Here is a 20,210-nt window from a genome sequence, read left to right on the forward strand (position 1 = left end):
TAGCTACAAACCCTGCCCCCCCCCCTTTTATTTTATTTTGAGACGAGATCTTGCTAAGTTACCCAGGCTGGCCATGAAATTGTGATACTCCTGCTTTAGTCTCCCAAGTGGCTGGGATTACAGGCATTTACCATTGTGCCAGCCTTTTGTCTATTTTTATATTGGGTTGTTTTCTACAATAAAAGTATTTTCTCACTAAAATGTAGTTCCTTACTGTTTAATGATTGCATTTTGGTATTTTTAGTTATTTTAATTTTAATTATTTTGTAGATATAAATGTCAGTATGTTTTTTATTTACATGCTTGGTTTCCAATAATGCAGTTCTCTAAAAATGTAAAAAACAGAAAATTTTTGTACATCACCAGTAAATATTCCTCCACACCCCCCCCAAGAAAAAAATAAAAAATCATTGCCATTGTAGAAACTACATTGGTTTCAGAGTGGTTCTTTAAAGACTCAAATTTTCCAGAATAGAATAGACATTATGATTGCTGTATGTATATAGGTGACTCTATGACCAGTGTGATTCTGCAATCTGTACAATCAGAAAAATGAGAAATTATACCCCAATTGATTCAAATGTATGAATTGCCAAGATCATTGTAATGTCATGTGTCACTAATAAAAAAAAAAAGACTCAAATTTTCTAAAAATCTAAAGATAATGTGTACTGTCATGTAAGTTTTGGTTTTTTTTAATGCCAGGGATCTAATCCAGGGCCTTGCACATGAGTTTACATCCCCAGTGCTCATAATGAGGTCTTTGTTGTTTTTGTTCTTTAGCATCAGCTTTGTTACAACACTTCTGTAGTTCAGTTACTTTTATTATGAGTGTGTATAGATACTTGTAAATTCTAAAACTATAAAGTACAATTGTCAGCAGAGTGTCTCATTTCTTTGAATGCAGTGATGAATTACATGTGTAACAAAACAAGTTCCTAGTAAATTTCTATTTTGTGGTTTTTTTTTAATTCACTGAAAATGTTATTTTCCTTTAGGTCTACCAACCTTCATATTTATATTATCAACATAGGAGCCAATAATCTCACCTTCATTATTATACTTTTTAAATGGTTTTACTTTCATAATCACAAACTTTGAAAAATTTTTTGTTTTCTCCCCATGATTGGGTTAGAAAAATAAATCCATTATTGGAATTAACAGACTTTCTGTTTCAAACACCAGATGACACTAATGCAAAACTGGTGTCCTTGAGCTATAAGATTTTCCTATTAAGCCAACATATGAACAGCTTTGCTTTTTTTGTATGTGTACAAGAATGTGGATAAAATTAACTTGGAAGAGTCATTTGATTTAAATGAAGTTATGTTCTGCAGAGTGATTGATTAAATGTACCATTTGCAGCTGCATATGTTAAATTGTTGCCTTTAAAGTAGATACTGATGCTTCTTCAGCAGATTTTTTTCTTCTAGTTTTCATCTGAGAAGTGATATCATTCTGTCCCCCACAGCATAGCACATATGTATAGGTTTATCAACTTTTTTGGAAACAAATGTGATTAATTTTTCATTAAGTGTGAAATTCCATTTTTTAAGTTCTTTGCTGCAGAAAAAGTGTTACCAAATTGTAAATAAATACATTTGTAGATTTAGATAATACAATAAAGGTAAAAATCACTGCAGCAAAAGTGGTCAGAATATTCTATATGTGCTCTATAACAGAAAGGCTGAATTTTTACTTCCCATATGAATTTTCCAGACACCCAACTTTATTTTATGTTTACTCCACCTGGCTACTCTGTGCTGGTTGTGGTATAAATCATGGAATAACTGGCTTTAAAACAGGAAGCTAGTGGGGACTTGAATACTGGAAACCCCTCCCAGCATCACCTGAAGCTAGATAAAGTTAGTTGTTCCTAGCCATTAGTTTACGTCATAAGGGAGCAGGTAGTTTTATCAGCAAGGGCTATCCTTGAAAGGGAGTTGTTTCTTGTACAAGATCAGGATGACACTAGTAATTGCCAATCTTTCTGATTTTACCATTTGTTAAAATGTGGATTCTGTTCATTGCACATACATCTCACTTGTCACTAATCAGACCAAAACAGGTTAGAACTAGAAAATAGAGGGCTACTAAATCTCTCCTAGCTTTATGTTTGTTGTTGTTGTTCTAATTAGTTATACTTGACAGTAGAATGCATTTTGACACTTCATACATAAATGGAGTAAAATTTCTCGTTTTCTGGTTGTACATGATATAGAGTTACTCAAGTCATGTAATCATATGTGCACATAGGATAATGATGTCCAATTCATTCTACTATCCTTCCTTAGCTGGCTTTTTTACTGCAAAAATTAGTAATACTTTTTATTCTTTTAACAACAACAACAAAAAATCCATGACCATTGCTAGAATACATATTAATGGCTAATAACGTTTTTAAGGACTCAAATCACATATCATGTTATATACTCATTTTATCCTCTAATTTTCCTCTACTGCACTTAATTGCAGTTGATAATTTTATATTGAATTGCTAATTTAATTTTATTTTCCACCTGCCCCACTGGATCAGAAGCTCCATGAAGAGCTTGTTCTCTTACATTATATCTATAGCACCAAGCATAGTGAGTTGGGCATAATAAAGGCTCAAAAAATATTTGTAGAATAAATGAAAAAATGAACAAGTAAATGCACAGAACAGAAGGATCATCAGCAAATATGTTCAGTTGATGCCTAATAAATAATAAAAAGCCTTCAGGGAACTGGGACAGCATTGTTTTGCAAGTACCTCTGGCTTGTATAGTACATTCTGAGCGTACAATAGGTATGTGTAATGTTTAATAAAATGTGTGAATTTTACATACATTAATGTTTGTAAAATAATTCTAACACAGTGCTGTCAGATAATTGCTTAGGCACTTATGTGTTATCTAATCTTTACAAAAACATTGTTGTACAATATTTCTCTGCTCACTTTACATATGAATTTACGGTAGAAAATACCTTGTCCTGGGTCCTAAAGATAGTAAGAGCATCATAACATTTTTTATTCAGTCCTGGAGATATAACCCAGGGCTTCTTGCATGCTAGGCAAGTGCTCTACCACTGAGCTGTATTCTCAGTTCCAAGAATGGGAATTTGATCACATTTCTTCAATTCTGTTTAAGTTAATAGGTAGACATTGTGTCATTGAAAATTATAAGTTTGTTTTTTTTTTTAAACCCTGCTAACAATGACAAAGGATGTAGAGTAAGGTATCCAGAAGGGCTCAGTCCAGGTCTGGTATGGCACTTATACTATCAGAGGCTCCAGAGTCCAAGTGACTACATCCTCTTTATTATGTTTGCACAGGTAGCTGCTGCATCTGTGAGAATTACATCAATTCCCAAGAAGGGATGGTGAAATGTCTCCTAAATAACTTGCTTGGAAGCCACATTAGGTGACTTGAGCTTATGATCTCATTGACTAGAAACAAAATACATGGCCACCCCTCATCGCAAAGATTCTAGGAAAGTCAGTATTGATGGCTTTTGATATTGTTTTGGTTCTTTTAGTTTCTTCAGGTTTACCATTGAAAATCCTAATACATCTTCAAAAGTATATGACTACAAGGTTGAAGATCCTGTGCTGTATGTACAGTGAGGGATTTTGTTTGTTTGTTTTTTAAGTTAGAAGGTATTGTGTGGTCAGGTTGTGCCTTAGAAGATGTGCACTGGTGTCTGTGGTGAGTGGTTGGAGTAACAGAATAGAAACAGAATAGATCATTTAGAATACCTTTGCAGTAATCCAGCTAAGGGCTTTTAGTTTCCCAAATGAGGGAAATGTTTGTAAGAATAGAAAGGAGATTCAGGCTGGAGTTGTGGCTCAGTGGTGGAGCACTTGCCTAGTATGTGTGAGGCACTGGGTTCGATTCTCAGCACTGCAAATAAATAAATGAATAAAATAAAGGTCCATCAACATTTTTTTAAAATTCTTTTAATAATAGAAAGGAAATTAAAGATTCCAAAAATGTAGGACTCAATGGTGATGGTTAATTGTCTCTGTGGAAACTAGAAGAGGATGAAGAATTAAAGATGGCTCAGATTCCTAGTTGAATTGAATGAATGGTGCTACCAGCTGAGACTAAAGAAGAATAAAGGAGAAAGTTTATAAAGTGCCTTTTTATGACAAAATGAGTTTGAAATATCTGGATTTTTTCATGCGTCGATCTTTAGTCACTGGGAAAAAATTAGGATGCTATATTATATGTTATTTTTTATTGATAATTTTCCTTAGAAATATATTTGGTTTTTGTTTTCTGGAAGTTTCTGGCATTTTATAGTCAGATTTTATATGTATATATATATTTTTTTCTGGCTTTTGTGTCATAGTTAGGGCCTTATTTCAAATGAGAAATATTTATCTCTTTTTTTTTTCCTTGTACTTCTATGATTTAAATATTGACAGGAATTTCATTTTGATGAGTAAGAAAAATGAAGGGAAAAAAAGGGAAGGGGTTTTCAATTGTTTGAATATAATTAAACATGACTACTATTTCCAGAATGTATTACAAAACATGAAAATATACTATACTGAATTTTTCTCTTAAAAGTACCCCCAAAATTTATTTATTTATTTATTTATTTTGGTATTGATATCTTGAGAAGTACTTTGCTTTTTGTTTCCTTCAAAAAATAAAACATCCCCAAATTTAAAAAATTTATTATAAATTAAAATAGTTATTTCACATATATTCTGACAGCAGGAGGATGCATTAGCACAACAGGCCTTTGAAGAGGCTCGGAGAAGGACACGTGAATTTGAAGATAGAGACAGGTCACATCGGGAGGAAATGGAGGTGAGAGTTTCACAGCTGCTGGCAGTAACTGGTTAGTACTTTCCCCAAAACTCTCAGGCTATTTGTGATATATGTGTATAATATTTTTTAATGCTTTAATTTTTACTTTCATTTTAAAAATTGTACTTGCTTATTCTATTTGTTAAATGAAATTGCTATAAACGTATTCTAATTTTAAGGTTGTATGTGAATTCCTCATTTATTGTTTTTCATAAAAATTATTTATTACAAAAAGGTATATTTTCCTCTTAATTCATCAATCTAAATATTTTTGAGATTATTTGTAAAAATTAGCAATGTTAACATAGAACATTATTATTTTGGGGTTACTGGGGATTTAACCCTACAGCAGTTTATCATGGAGCTATATTCCCCAGCCCTTTTATTTTTTATATTGAGACGTGGTCTCACTATGTTGCCTAGGGCCTCAATAAGTTGCTGAGGCTGGCCTTGAACTTGTAATTCTCTTGTCTCTACCTCCGAAGTTATTGGAATTATAGGTATATGCCACCACGCCCAGCAAATTTAATAATTTTCAAACTACTCATAGAATTAAGAAACTACTTCTCAACATTTTTTTATTACAGAATAAAATACAGGAAAGTGTGTTATGCAGTTTTAAAGTTTAGTATCTTTGTTGGCATGGACATATTTTTTTTTTCCTATATAAAATTGGAGCCTGCTTTAAGCAGATCTCAATTATAAGAATTAAAAGAATACATAAATGGTTGAGTACTAAAAATTCTTTAAAAATATATTTGAACAAAATAAAAATAAGAACTAGTGTGTTTTAAAAATGTTCTCGGAGGTTAATATCTGTCATTCTTCCAGTTTATAAACTTAGTATCAACATGAACATTTCCTACAAGAAGAAATAGAGTTAGCATGGACACAGTACCTTTGTAATACCTTTATTTTATTTGTTTATTTTGTGATGCTGAGGATCAAACCCAGTGTCCCAGCCCAGCATGTGTTCATTTTTAATTAGGTCTATTAAAGCATTCATTTTATCAAATATGGTAATCTCTTTATTAAAATTTAATTATAGTATATCAACTAAATAGAATAATTTCCAGCCATGAAAAACAAATGTTTTGTACCTAAGGGAATCAAATTTATAATTACAGAAGGTACATGGTGGTTACCAGGAGAAATGGGGAATGACTATTAAATGGGTATAGAGTTTCAGTTTTGTAAGATCAATCTGTTCTAGAGATGAAACATACTACAGTGTCACTACTGAACTGAGTGCTCAAAAATGGTTAAGATGGTAAATTTTATGTTATGCATTTTTACCACATTTTTTAAAGTTTTAAAATCAGTGTTACATAATACAGAAAATTTATAAGTTTTTTTTCAAAGCGCAAAATTATATATACAATATCATTTAATGTAAAAGTGTGTATGTGCGCATGCACACATATGTGCATGTTTACAAAGATAGTGTTAAGAGCCTAGACCAGAGCCAAACTGAGTTCTGAATCTAGTTGTACCACTTACTTTGTCACATTGGACTAATAACTTCACCTTTCTGTGACTATGTTACTCATATATAAAACAGGGTTATAATGAGCCTCTCTTCTAGGGTTATTGTGAAGATTAAACAAGTAAATACATGGGAAAGCACTTGTAGAGCATGTGGCACTGACTAGATGTCAGCAGCTGTTATTGTTACTATGTCCTTTTGTGTGGTGTTATAATATATCTGCTTAGAATAAATTTAAAAATAAAACCTATTCAGTGGTTAGTGTATGAAATAGATTCAGCATCTTTTAACGATTGATAGTCCTTTGTAAGTGAATTTATTTGTCTAATGAACTGATAACAACTAGGGATGTTCCCAAGAATACCTTTTTTTTAGCTCGGAAAAGAAAACAGGAAGGATATATGTGACATACTTGTTTTCTCCTAAGATTTTACAAACTTCCATGCTACCTTTTTTATTTTTTATTTGTAAAATTAAGTTTTTAATGTATGATATGTATTTGTTGTCTTACACTTACCCTTTTTGCTTATGCTATTTGCAACTAGATGTAGAATATACTTGTCTACCATTTATCAAAGCACAGCTTAAATGTTATCTATGACTGTTCTTATTCATCTTCAAGTTTGTAGTTAGTGGAAAACATAGCACTGCTTATTTCTGTTAGTATTCTTATGGATAGTATGTTGAAACAATTATAAATATGTCTGACCTCCACTTAATTGAGATTCCATAGATAGAGCCCCTAATTTTTGTGTTCCTCACATTTATTCACCAGTGTTTTTACATTGTGTTTAGTTGTTAAATGAACATCTTCAGAAAAGTCCTATCCTGCCTGAGAACTAGAATTGTAGGAATGTTTGTGGGATAAAGTTATGATACATATTAATGGTGCAAATATTTTAAATATTTATAATTTGTTGGTTTATATAAATTAGTTAAATAAATAATAAAGTAATGAGCCCCAACTGTGTTGTGCTGGATTCTGCATTAGGAACTGGAAATACATAGGTTAAAAATGCAGGGCTTCTGTCCTTGAGTATCATTCTTGTGGGAAAAATTAGTGTGTAAACAGATAATTGTGTCCTTTAGCAGCCTGCATATATAATGGTGGGTTCAAAGGGGACTGCAACAGTGTAAAGGAAGGAGGAACATTTAAGTTGGCTTTTGCTTGGAAGATTCAACGGAGAATACACTTGCAGGGATTTAAAGGAAGAGTTTGGGTTTGCCAGTTGGACAGACTGGGGAAAGCTTTCCAGACAGGAGGAGCACTATCTGCAAAGGCATGAAGGAATAAGGGAGCTTACTAAGTCAGAGCATGGTCAGTCTTTCTGGAACCAGCTACCATGACCTTAAATTAATGTATTTGAAGAATAACTATTTGATAATTAATAAAACAATTATTTTGGAAGTTTTTAACTTGTTTGGTTTTTCTAATTTATAATATTGTTACTTGAAAAAATGTTTGATTCTCTTCTTGGAGCTTATCTGTGTCTGTGAACAAAAACTGTTAACAGAGGAGCCAAGTAATTTGTTGCTGAAATTGTTTTTATTAATTTTTTTTTTTTTTTTTTTTGGTCAGTGACTGTGAGCATAGGCTTTGTAGTCAGACCTCATTTACATTTCTGCTCCATCACTTGCCAGTCTCTCTTAAGGCCCAGTTTTCTCATAGAAATTGTTGTGAGAATTAAATAGAAAAATGCTTGTAAAGCACTTAGTGTGGTTCTTGGTATGTGTATGCCTACAGTAAATAATAGCTCTAAAGTACTTCTTCAGTGCTAAAAGCTCTACCACAGTGCTGGTTCCAGTTAATTGAATTATCTGGCTAGCAAGAACATCCTTTTAGTTCTCTTAAGTGTTTCAGGGCACTTTCTCTGCATTATGACTAGAGCATAGAGAAAACAGTTAAATTTTCATCAATGATTTAGATCTTATAGTTCCTTACAGCAGTAATGTGAAACATCAGTTCTTGTAGAGAGCTGTCATCTAGGAGATTGGGCTGGAATCTGTCTCCAGAGTATGCACTGTAGGGAGGTTTGAGGTTTGCATGCCTTTTGGTACTTTGTATGTATATGTTTTCTTCATTTCTTTCTTTCTTGCTATTTTATCCATAAACTTTTTTTTTTTTTTTTTTTTTTTTTTTTTTTTTTTTTTTGGTGGTGCTGGGGATTGTACTGAGAGCCTTGTACATACTTGGCAAGCATTCCACCACTGAGCCCCATCCCTAGCCCCTCATAAACACTTCTCTTTTATTAATTTTTTTTTTAGTCGTTGACAGACCTTTATTTTTATTTATTTACATTTGGTGCTGATAATCGAACCCAGAGCCTCACACATGCCAGGCAAGTGCTCTACCACTGAGCCCCAGCCCCAGCCCCTCATAAACACTTCTTAAGGTCAGCTTATATTCTTGCAGTTTATCTTCTTTTTCCTAAAAGAACGGTGGAGAAAAATGTTTTTCTCCTGTAATTAAACATCTTTAGGGATTAAAGTATCACCTTATTTATCATTCTTACTATAATTGATGAATGCAGGACTCTCAGAAAAATTAATTGACTTGCTCACTTTCAAATAGTTGGTTAGTAGAAGAAAATGTGAGGACTTAAACCATAGTTTTCTAACTAGGAGGTCTCCACAAATACAGCCTAGCAGTGGGAAATTAATTTCCACACCACCCATAAAGATGATTAGGCTGAAAAAGCAAAATCTGCCAGGAGAGGTTAAAAACCATTTTGCCTGGAATAGAAAAGGCTGAGGCAGAAAAGAATAATATTGGTTCTAGTGGGTGGTCCTGATGGCTGACTGGAGACAAGGACCAGAGAACACTGGTAACTCCTGGGTGGCAGTAACTTAGTAAATGGTCTTTGGAAGCCTAATATTCTGGCAACACAGAGGTTTAAGGATGTCTGCCACTGTTTGAATAACTTCTGAGACCTACAGCCCTGTCATGTTAAACTTGTAATGGTGCAGCTCATGAGCATAATGTATGTGTAAAGTTAAGGTTTTAATAGTGCAAAGCAGAACTCCAAGTGGTTGATGGTTCAGGGTTTGGATTTCCACCAGTGTCTTTTAACCTAAAAATCAGTTATTAAATTCCATTGGCATGTTTCAAAACTTTACGGATGATAAAATGGAAAGTTTTCTAATCACCAGTCCTGGTGGAATTAGCATTTTCTTTTTCTAGGTTTTAAGGAAAATATTATTTCAGTAGTATAGTATCTTCTTCACCTTTCAGAGGTAATGGCAGATTATTATTAATTTGGATGGTGGAATGAAGAAACATATTTTAATAACCTTTCCCAAATCACTGGTGTGCAATAAAATGATGTGCAAAAGATACAACATACTGCATATAATATCTTACCCTGTGGATATTTTTAAAAGGAATATATTTGTTTGAATATGCATAGTTGTACTGTAGTAGGATACATAGTGATACTGTAGCCAGGCATGGTACACACACATAATCCTGCTTCAGGAGGATTATAAATTCAAAACCATTTAGAAGGTCCTAAACAACTTAGTGAGACCCTGTCTGAAAATCAAAAAAAATGCTGAGGATGTGACTCAGTGGTTAAGCCCCCCTGCATTTAATCCCTGGTATAGAAAGAAAGAGACAGAGAAACTTGTACGCTGTGGAGGGTGGAACCAGGTATCTGAGGGCAAAAGTGAGAGGGTTATCACTTTTCATTATATATTCTTTGTACTTTATAAATTTTATATCATGTGCATCTATTGGCTGTTTACGGAAAAAAAAAGAACATTTGTTCTTAATATTAACACATAATAATGAAAAACAGAAGATTCTTAAATATTCTGTCTGTAAACTGGCATATAGGCTATTTTTTTTAATGTGAAACCATTCTGTTTTGTTGATGTTGTTGTTGTCCTGAACCAGGTATTGAACTCAGAGGCACTCAACCACTGAGCCACATCCCTAGCTCTTTTGTATTTTATTTAGAGACAGGATGTCACTGAGTTGCTTAGGGCCTTACTGAGTTGATAAGGCTGGGTTTCAACATGTTGTCCTCCTGCCTCGGCCTCTCGAGCTGCTGGGATTACAGGTGTGTGCCACTGTGCCCAGCCTGTGTATATTTTTAAAAGGAATATATGTGAAATTTTATACAGAGCCCCATTTTATTAAATAGATAAAAGGGTCATAACTCTGGATGAAGCAGAGGTAAGGGTTATTCTGATCTTCCTTTGGGGTTCCTGGAGTTTTTTAAGGAACCCTGTAGGTGGCAGAGGTAACTTGAGGGCCTTTGATGTGGTAGAATAAACATAAGGTTTGCAATGGGTTGCTAACTTTACTATTTTGCCATGTGACTGACATTGGGAAAGTTGCTATTCCTTCAGCCTCATTTATGAAACCTACCTCAACAATTGTTGCTAGTTCAGTACCTGGGTGCTTAGAATGGCGGCTTAGTGAAAAGTAGTGTCTTCACCCCTTCACCCACCTTTCTATGCTTATGACTCCAAACATATCTTCAGTAGCAGTAAAAGTAGGCATATCCTAACTTCAGACTATGAAACTCAAAGATATCATTTTGCCAAGCTGTTTTGATACTCATGGTTGGTTTGGTTTGGTTTGGTTGGTCAGTGAGTTTGTTTTTTGAAACAACCAAAAATTTTAATTTTTTCTTGGTTCTTTGGGGGACTGAGTTAGCTGTTACTCCAGGGTTGAGCAGTGACTAGGAAGGGATACCTTCTGGAAACATATAGTTTGGGTTTTGTTTGTTTGTTTTATGGTACTAGGGATCAAACCCAAGGCCTTATGCATGCAAGGCAAGCACTCTACCAACTGAGCTATATCCCCAGCACCATAGTTGGGGTTTTAAAAAAATTTTTGTTCTAATTAGTAGAATACATTTGACACATCATACATAAATGGAGTATAACTTCTCATTGTACATGATGGAGAATCACACCAGTCGTGTAATCATATATGCACATGGGGTAATAATGTCCAATTCATTCTACTGTCCTTACCATCCCCATATCCCCTCCCTTCACTCTCTCCTTCCTAATCCAAAGTAACTATTTTTTCCTAGCCACTACCCCCCACCATATAGTTCTTGATCTGGGTGTTAGTTATGTGGGCTATGTTCACTTTGCAAATTCATTGTTATATACTTAATTTGTCATTTTCTGTACTTTATTAAAGACAATTTAAAAGGAAAAATAACCTTAGACATTACTATTCTTTAGTGTTCCCCATTGGTGTCTATATATAGAAGTAGCCCAGTGCCTTTTCTTTTTTTGGTTTTTGTGAAGGAAGAAGAAGGTTAATAGTACTGAGACAAACCTAGTGCTTTAATCATAGATTAATTAGATGCCTCTCTTGTCTGTTTGATGGCAGCTTGTATACTGTTTCGAGAGACTACCTTCAGCTTGATTGAACTCTTGACCTAAAATGTTATGTTGCACTGTTGGCAGTTGATTAGCTCCAAGGTGACAGGGTGCTGAAATTATCATTATCTAGAAAATGCTTTCATTGGGTTAAATTATAAAGTGTTAGCAAATAAATGGTTGTTTTTAATGTCAGAGAATGGGTAAATAATTATGTTCTATAAGGAGTTTTAATACAACTCAGCAAATCATAGAATAATTTTATGTGCAGACTATTTGGAAATAGAAAAACGTAAAACACTTTATGTGGGTTTTGTATTTGTGTTTTGCATGTTTTCTGTGTGGTCCAAGAAAAAAAATTTTCAGCCTTTATTTACTTTAAATTCCCAAGACTTTGCTTTTCAAATCAATTAACTCTACACATACTCACTCTTATGTAAGAAAAACATCAACATCAGAATATATCTATACTGGGCTTTCTTGGGACATGTTTTGGGAAAATGCAAATGAGCGTGAACTGAGAATAAGAAAGACTGAGAATGAGAAGTGGAAGAAATAATTGAGGTAGGAAGAAGGAAGAGGTGTGTTCTTCTAGTTTTGATTTGCTTTTATCATAGGAAGGATAAATGTTTTCTTTTACAACTTAGTTTATAAAAATTACTCTATCTGCAGGATGTGTTTGTTCTAAGCATTTAGAATGTTATTTTAAAAGTTCACATAGGTAAATTGGGAAGTGATGAGGAATTTTAACAATGACAGCACAGGTGTATACTGTGTGCTAGGTGCTATACATTTTAATTTTTGCTGTACACTTGATTCTTTTTATTTTTACCCCTCCATACTGGGATTTGAACCTATTGGTGCTTTATGACTGAGCTACATCCCTATCCCTATTTGGTATTTGTTGTTGTTGTTGTTTATATTTATTTAGTTATACATGGACACAATATCTTTATTTTTTTATTTATTTTTTTAATGTGGAGCTGAGGATTGAATGTAGTGCCTCACAAGCACTGTGCCACTGAGCCCCAACCCCCAGCTACCTATTTTCTTTTTCTTTTTCTTTTATTTTTTTAAAGAGAGAGAGAGAGAGAATGTTTTACTATTTATTTTTCAGTTTTCAGTGGACACAACATCTTTATTTTATTTTTATGTGGTGCTGAAGATCAAACCCAGCGCCCCACTCATGCCAGGCGAGCATGTTACCACTTGAGCCACATCCCCAGCCCCTTTCTTTTTATTTTAAGAAAGGGTCTCACTAAGTTGCTGAGTCTGGCCTTGAACTTGTGAACCTCTTTTCTGCGCCTCCTGAGCTGCTGAGATTACGGGTGTGGTCCATTGCACCTTAGTGAATCTCTGTTTTTGAAGAACTGAGGCTAAGAAATGTGAGAATAGAAATGAAGAGAGGGTAAGAAATATGCCTAAGGTCATGTTTTTATAAAAAATATGATAGTGTAAAATATATATATATATATATATATATATATATATATATATATGGCTATTTCTGTGTAGCCATGACCAGTAGAGAAACCTCTAACTGCTGGGGACTGTTCCTTGTCGCTCGTTTGGAGTCATCCAGTTATTATTAATATAATTTGAAAATTACTCTTACCCAAGACAAAAGCTGAACTATTCTTTTCCCAAAGTATTATTGGTAGGTTAGTAGTGATTTATAAATACGTGATTAGGATTGATTTTTCTCGGTGTTTCTTCATTGCTCAGCCCCTTTCTAACCTTCATTGACTGAAACCAGATGCTTATATCACCATCTCTGATTCTGCAGAATTGATCTGTCCTTATACATAGCATTGATTCTGTATGGAACATAATTGGTTTTTTGAGGCATATGCATCCATAGCTCTTTTAGTCTGGGATTGTGCTCCATAACTTTAAGTATTTAATTGAAAAGAATGTGCTAATATTTAGTCATTGTGGGTCTGCTAACAAAAAATAGTTAAAATCTGCTAGAGGAATACATCAAATTTTAAGGAAAATCAAAGATGTGAGTGTTGGATTTTGTTCGAAAGTAAATAAAGAGGCTGTCATTTTTGTTTAAATAACAAAACCCTCTTAAAAGATGACACAGCTGGAGCTTCTGACAAAACTTGATCTCAGAGCTGGGGGTATAGCTCAGTGGTAGATGTATGCTCAGCATACACAAGGCTCTGGGTTCAGTTCCCAGTGCCTAAAAATAAAAGCAACAAACTTGATCTTACAGTACAAATGTGATTTATTGAGATCTTGTTTTGAAGGTCAAAGATGTTTCTTCTCTAATAAAATAACTGTTTTAGATCTTAAAATTTTCAAAAATGACACAGACAATGGAGAATTAGTTGGTATTAATATACAGTTCCATTTAGGTAAAGATATTATACAGGTAGTTGCAGATAGCCTCAGCTGCTGGATTAGTTTATAACAGTTGTCTGAGAAAAAAATATCCGGGTGAAACATGATGGTGACTTTGACTAGGGTGAGAATGTTAAAGAGGGTCATAAGTGGTTAGGTTATGGATATGTTTAAAGGTAGAGCCATCACAATACACTTTTGGGGCCTACCATAGTGACACATGCTGAGGCTGAGGCAGGAAGATCACAAATTAAAGGCCAACTTCAGTAGGTTAGTGAGAATCTCTCAAAAAAAACTTATAAAATGACTGAGGATATATGTAGCTCTGTAGTAGAATGCCCCTGGTTTCAGTCCCCAGTATTTAGAAAACAAACAAACAAAAAAGGATTCACTCTTGGGTATGAAAGAAAGACATGTTAGGAGTTTAACAGTAAAATGGTGTTGCCATTATCTACCATAGGAAAACTTGTATTGGAGGAACCAACTTCTGTATACAAATAGATATTTGTACTTGGCCAGCATTTGGAAGCACTCAAGAAAGCTTGTAGAAAAACTCCCATTAGAATTTGTGAAAGAGACTGAAATAAAAGGTTGCATGTAGATAAAAGGAGCACTATGTTATATATTACAGTGTGTGTCATGCATAGTGACATTTATAAATGTTCTCTATTAGGCAGTTTGCCATAGATGGTTTAAATAGGGTGTTCATTCATTCTGCAGTGAACCTTGAAATCCTCAGTGTTTATAATTGTCAAGCCTCTTGATTGTTAAATGTTTTATAAAGATATTTCTGGGTATTATAAGCATACCAGATTTTCATTTTTACTTATGAGACAAATTTTATTCATAGTAATTCTGAATTTTTATTTCTTAAGGTAGAGATCTCTAAAATTTACTTCAGAGATGGGATTGTTATATTTTACAGTTGTGTAATCAATAGACCATTTACTTTTCTGTGACTCCATTTCTTTATCTGTGAAATGGGGGGAAATAATAGCACATATGTCTTACCATTGACAGAAGGGATTAAATTAGTTCTTTCATGGAGAGTACTCAACAGGGCCTCGCATATAGTTAGTGCTCAATAAATGTCAACTATTGCTAAAAGGAAAAGTTTGTTTCTAAGGTTATTGGCTGTGCTGATACGTTAGTTAAACCCTCTAGTTCCTGAACTTAAACAGATTCTTTATTCTTTTATTCATAGTACATATTTCTGATAATACTCTTTTGAAAATAAAATGGTCTTTACTCTTGACTTTTAAAGAGATTTAGCAAAATATGTTGTATGTAATTTTAATTGTTCTTTTGCCAGATACTGGTTGAAAAGTTTTTTGGGAAATTTTCTTATAAGTAACTGGCTTATATTTTATATGTCATATTTTATATATCTGGCATTTTGATTTTAAACCACTTTCTAACCCCAAATTACAATTTTGTCATTTCAGGCAAGAAGACAACAAGACCCTAGTCCTGGTTCCAATTTAGGTGGTGGTGATGATCTCAAACTTCGTTAATAATAGCACAGCAAATGTGCTGCCCATCTTTACATACACATTGCTTCTAGTTGGCAGAAATAATTCATTATAAGACCAGAAACTGTGATAACTGGAGGTACTATGGTCTATTTCTCAAACCTAAGGCAGTAAAAGACATCACAAACTGCCATGGTTTTGCACTATGATTACAATACCTACATTTCTAATTTTTAAAGCATGTAGCCAGTAATAATTTGAAATTTTTTTCTATGCAAGCTTACCTTGTTGGCATTATTTTAATTCAGTTGAAACTATCAATTTGTAAAGCTCTTTTTTCCTCCATTCTAATTTAAAGTTCATGTCATTTTAAAACAAATTTAAGTTTTTAATCCAGAGGGCTTTCTTTAATCAGTTGCTTTTTTTTTAATACTTTTAGATGTGTTGGTTACAGTTTCTTTTTAAATAGGCAGTCTTGATTTTTTTTCCTGCATTTCCTTTTGTTTTTATTATCTATTGCATTTAAAAACTGTTGATACATTTGCATTATTTACAAGCTAAAAACCTAGTAGCATAGAACTGTCTGCCACAGCCTTTTACCACAAAGTTTACAGTTAAAGTTGCAGTATCCTTTTAAATGCTAATAATGAGCACCCTTTCTTTCCTTTTTAAACATAAAAAAATTAAATTTTTATTAACTCTGTAATCTGCCCCAGGTGTGTTTTAGATTCTGCTTTGTAATCATGAGTTTGGGTGGAGATATTCTCCATAGATGATAACATTCTACTGAAATGCCTAAAGAAGTCACAGGCTGGCTTCTGTTTTATTCAGGGATTTTTTTTTTTAATCAATCAAAAGGGATACTGGAGCTTCTTTATGTATGTAACAACATATTAAACTGGAGACAGTGATGAATCAGCTACAAAGGTAATATTGTATTAAAATCATGTTTAAGATAGCTGCTTTTGTGTGTTTTATAGTGCATGCTTTTGTAAAAACAATACTGGGTAATGAAAGATTAGTCTTAGAAAATGTTCATCTGTGCAGAGGATACATTTTCTTTATTCTGGGGGAAAACATTCACAATTATGTATGGTATTTTGCAAAAGGACTATTATTAGCACCTTTTGAGATGAATAGTTAAGAATATTTTTTAAATAGGCTTACTGTCAAATTGGGTGCAACTTTTTTTTTTAATACAAGACTGGAAGAAAGTGCTGAGTCATTTGGCACAAACTTACAAATACTTTTCATGGTCATGTTCATTAAATGTTAATACATTTCTGAATTTTTGCAAAAATGTATTTTATCATAACAAAATGGCATTATTTTGAAGAGTAGAAAAACTGACACATAATTCAGAAAATGAAATCTGAATAAGGTCATTGCATTTAAAAAGCATATAAATATACTTGATTGATGAAGGAGGTGTGATTTTCGATGTATATAGGTCTTTTAATTCATAAACAGATATCCTGTATCAGAATAAAAAATATTTGTTATATATTTGAAGTCATGCATGGTAAGGAGTGTGTTTAAATTGTTATAAACAATAATACATCATAAAAAACCATGCTGATCTTGTGTAACTAAGTACTATGAATGAATTTGGTTGGTATTTGGTGTTGTGCAGCTCACATGTTTACACACTCAGTGCCCTAATTTTCCCCTGAGGGAATCGCCTTTTAAGTGATCCTTACAGTGGTGTTTTAAGTTACTTTATCACAGAGCTCCTTGGTTTTTGACTTCTGCACTTAATATTTTTTTAATAACATGATGATGGTACATTTTTCTCTATTGCTTCCAGCTAAGGGCTTTTAGTCCACCAGTATAAGATCAAATGTTAATAAATAAATGTTCCTGTTGCCATTCTTCTGTAAATACTGGATTTCCCCGTGTCGTTTAGTACTGTGTTGCTTCTGTCTGTCTTAATGCTGGCATTAAGATTATAAGCCCTTTTTCTCCAGTAGTGCAGGCCTTGAAAACTTCTTTTTTTAAGTTATTGATGCAATTTGATATGTTTTCATAATCCATATTTAAGCAAAATTACATCATTGTATCAGCTTTTCTAAATTCATCTCCATCAAAACTTGCCTTAAGCTACCAGCTTGCTTATGCCACCATTAGCCATTCTGTGTGTTACATGTTTTACTTTCACAATAAACTTATGTGTAGTGAAAAATATGTCTTGGCTCTTTATTGACATAATCTGATCATTTCTATCCCAGAGTTAGTTATGACATGAAAATTGATTCTATTGTTTGATCCTGCTTTTTGACTTATTGATTTTTAAAAAAGCAACAGTGACATCTAGTGGTCATTTCTTCTAATTCCAAAGAAGATTTCCCCACCAACTCCCTTTTTCCCCTCTGTGCCAGAAATAACAGCTTTTAAATTGTAGAGGTAAGGCTGGGTGTGGTGGCACACACCTGTAATCCCAGCACCTTGGGAGACTGAGGCAGGAGGATCTCAAGTACAAGACCAGCCTGGGCAACTTAGCCATACTGTCTCAAAATAAATAAAAAGTGCTGGGATGTAGCTCAACACTAGAGCACTCCTGGGTTCATTCTTCAATATTGCAAAAAATAAAATAAAAATAAATGAAGTGATTTCAAATGAAATGTATATCATGGTTTTGCCCTTCCTATGAGGTATAACTATAAAGCAGTGACCCTTGAGGGGAATATTAAAAATAATACACACAGGGGCTGGGGTTGTGGCTCAAGCAGTAGCGTGCTCTCCTGGCATGTGTGCGGCCCGGGTTCAATCCTCAGCACCACATACAAAAACAAAGATGTTGTGTCTGCCAATAACTAAAAAATAAATATTAAAATAATAATAATAATACACACAGATTAGTACTATCTTGCTAGTTTTAGGAATGTACACTGATTTTTATTGTGTTGGCATTATATCATACATTCTTAGGACTTGTATTTTCTTAAACTATAAAAATAAGCCTTTTGCTTTAGAAATGTGACTTTCACTTGATCAATAATGAACACATTTACTTATTTATCAGATTTACTGCAAATAAACAAAGTACCTTTAAATGCTGAATCAAAACATTAAGGAAATTCCAACAAGTAGGATTCATATTCTGAGGCTTAATTTAAAAAACTGAGTAGTAACACCATGATTTTAGTTAGTATATCACTTGTAGAAACAGGTATTAGGATATGCTTATTTTGGGTTGCTTTGTGACAAATACCTTACTTAATTTATGCTTCATTTGGCAATGGGGAGCTTTTCAAACTATAAGCTCTAATCCATTGCTGCATGTGAATATGAATAACACATTACCCCAAAATTTGGCAGATGAAAGCAAATATTGATTATCTCAGTTTTGCAGGTCAGCAATCTAGAAGTAGCTAAGTTCAGTAGTTCTGGTTTTGGGTCTCAGGTTAGAGTTAACCCAGGCCACAGTCATCTGAATGCTTAACTGGTTAAAAAATCCTCTTCCATCCTTACTGATGTGGTAATTGACTGCCCTCAGTTTCTGGCAGTCTGGTAGACAAATAATTTGGCTCCTTACTAAGAGTTAAGGCAGAAACCTTCAATTCCTTGCCATGTGAGTCTCTCCATGTCGCAGTTCATAATATGGCAATAGGCTTCCCCTAGGGCAAATGAACCAAGACATCATTTGTCCAATATGAAAACCAGTCTTCTAAATAACTTAATCTTAGACTTCCCTAGGTTCTCATTAAAATTGAGTCACTATATCTGGCCCACACTCAAAGGGGAGGAGCATTAAGCATCTCCTGAAGGGGGAGATGTCAAAGAATTTGTGGACATGTTTTTTTAAACCACCATAGCCATATTACCATACACATATATACACACACACAAGTAATTTACAAGACAACTTTGGTGTTTTAATCTTCAAAACATTTTTTAAACGTAATGTTATAATCTTTTAGAGGTAGATTTCAGAGAATGATTTCCCTTAGATTCCATCAGCTCCTTTTCTTGCTTCACCACCATAATTCATGGCATTTCAAAAATGTTCCAGAGTTCAAATGTTGGATGGGATCAATGATGGAAATTGCAGCTTTGTATGTTTACATATAGGATACTTCAAAACAAGTGACTCAGTTATTATTGTCCTTAGCAGTCCCAGTGGTTCAGGATACTGAGGCAGGAGAATGGCGAGTTCAAAGTCAGCTTCAGCAACTTAGTGAGGTCCTGTGTCAAAATATAAAATGGGCTGGGGATGTGACTCAGTGGTTAAGTACACCAGGGTTCAATTCCCAGTTAAAAAAAAATATATATATATGCGCCTTATTCGGGTTTCAGAAAGTTTAGGGAAATATGAGTAATATAAAGAGGAAAATTTTTGATTATAGGAGATAATATATATCCACACTTCTGGTATGGTATGGTGGCTATTGAGCACATGAAATATATCTAATACAATTGAAGAACTGAATTTACTGTTTGTTAAACTTTAATGTAAAAATTGAGGTGGTGGGCTGGGGTTCTTGGCTCAGTGGTAGAGCACTTGCCTAGCACATGCAAGGCACTGGGTTTGATCCTCAGTACCACATAAAAATAAATAAATAAAAAGTATTGTGTCCAATTATAACTAAAAATATATTAAAAAATAATAAAGATGTCCATCTATCATTAATAAGAAAGTATTTTTCTGTTAAAACTTATTGTTTTAGGGAAACTACATTTCACTTCAACCTTTGCAAATTTAGTGCCCAAGTTGTGATGTACTGTTATTATAAAATATCAGATATCAAAGACTTAG

The 20,210-nt window shown here is 33.7% G+C and overlaps 1 protein-coding gene across 2 annotated transcripts in view; it reads left to right on the forward strand.

Annotated features, from left to right (window-relative positions):
* The window catches only part of CBFB (core-binding factor subunit beta), a 53,434-nt gene extending 35,796 nt beyond the window's left edge, over positions 1–17,638 (forward strand). The window contains exons 5-6 of one of the 2 annotated variants that reach the window (XM_081274030.1): positions 4,706–4,832; positions 15,428–17,638. In XM_081274030.1, the coding sequence (XP_081130156.1) occupies positions 4,706–4,832; positions 15,428–15,450 (150 nt within the window). In that variant the 3' untranslated portion in view covers positions 15,451–17,638. The remainder of the gene's footprint in view (positions 1–4,705; positions 4,833–15,427) is intronic. The other variant, XM_081274029.1, reaches the window with a different exon arrangement.
* The last annotated feature ends 2,572 nt before the right edge of the window (positions 17,639–20,210 follow it).

This window comes from Spermophilus citellus (genome assembly GCF_964194105.1).
Source record: "Spermophilus citellus genome assembly, chromosome: 18".
NCBI lineage: Eukaryota > Metazoa > Chordata > Mammalia > Rodentia > Sciuridae > Spermophilus > Spermophilus citellus.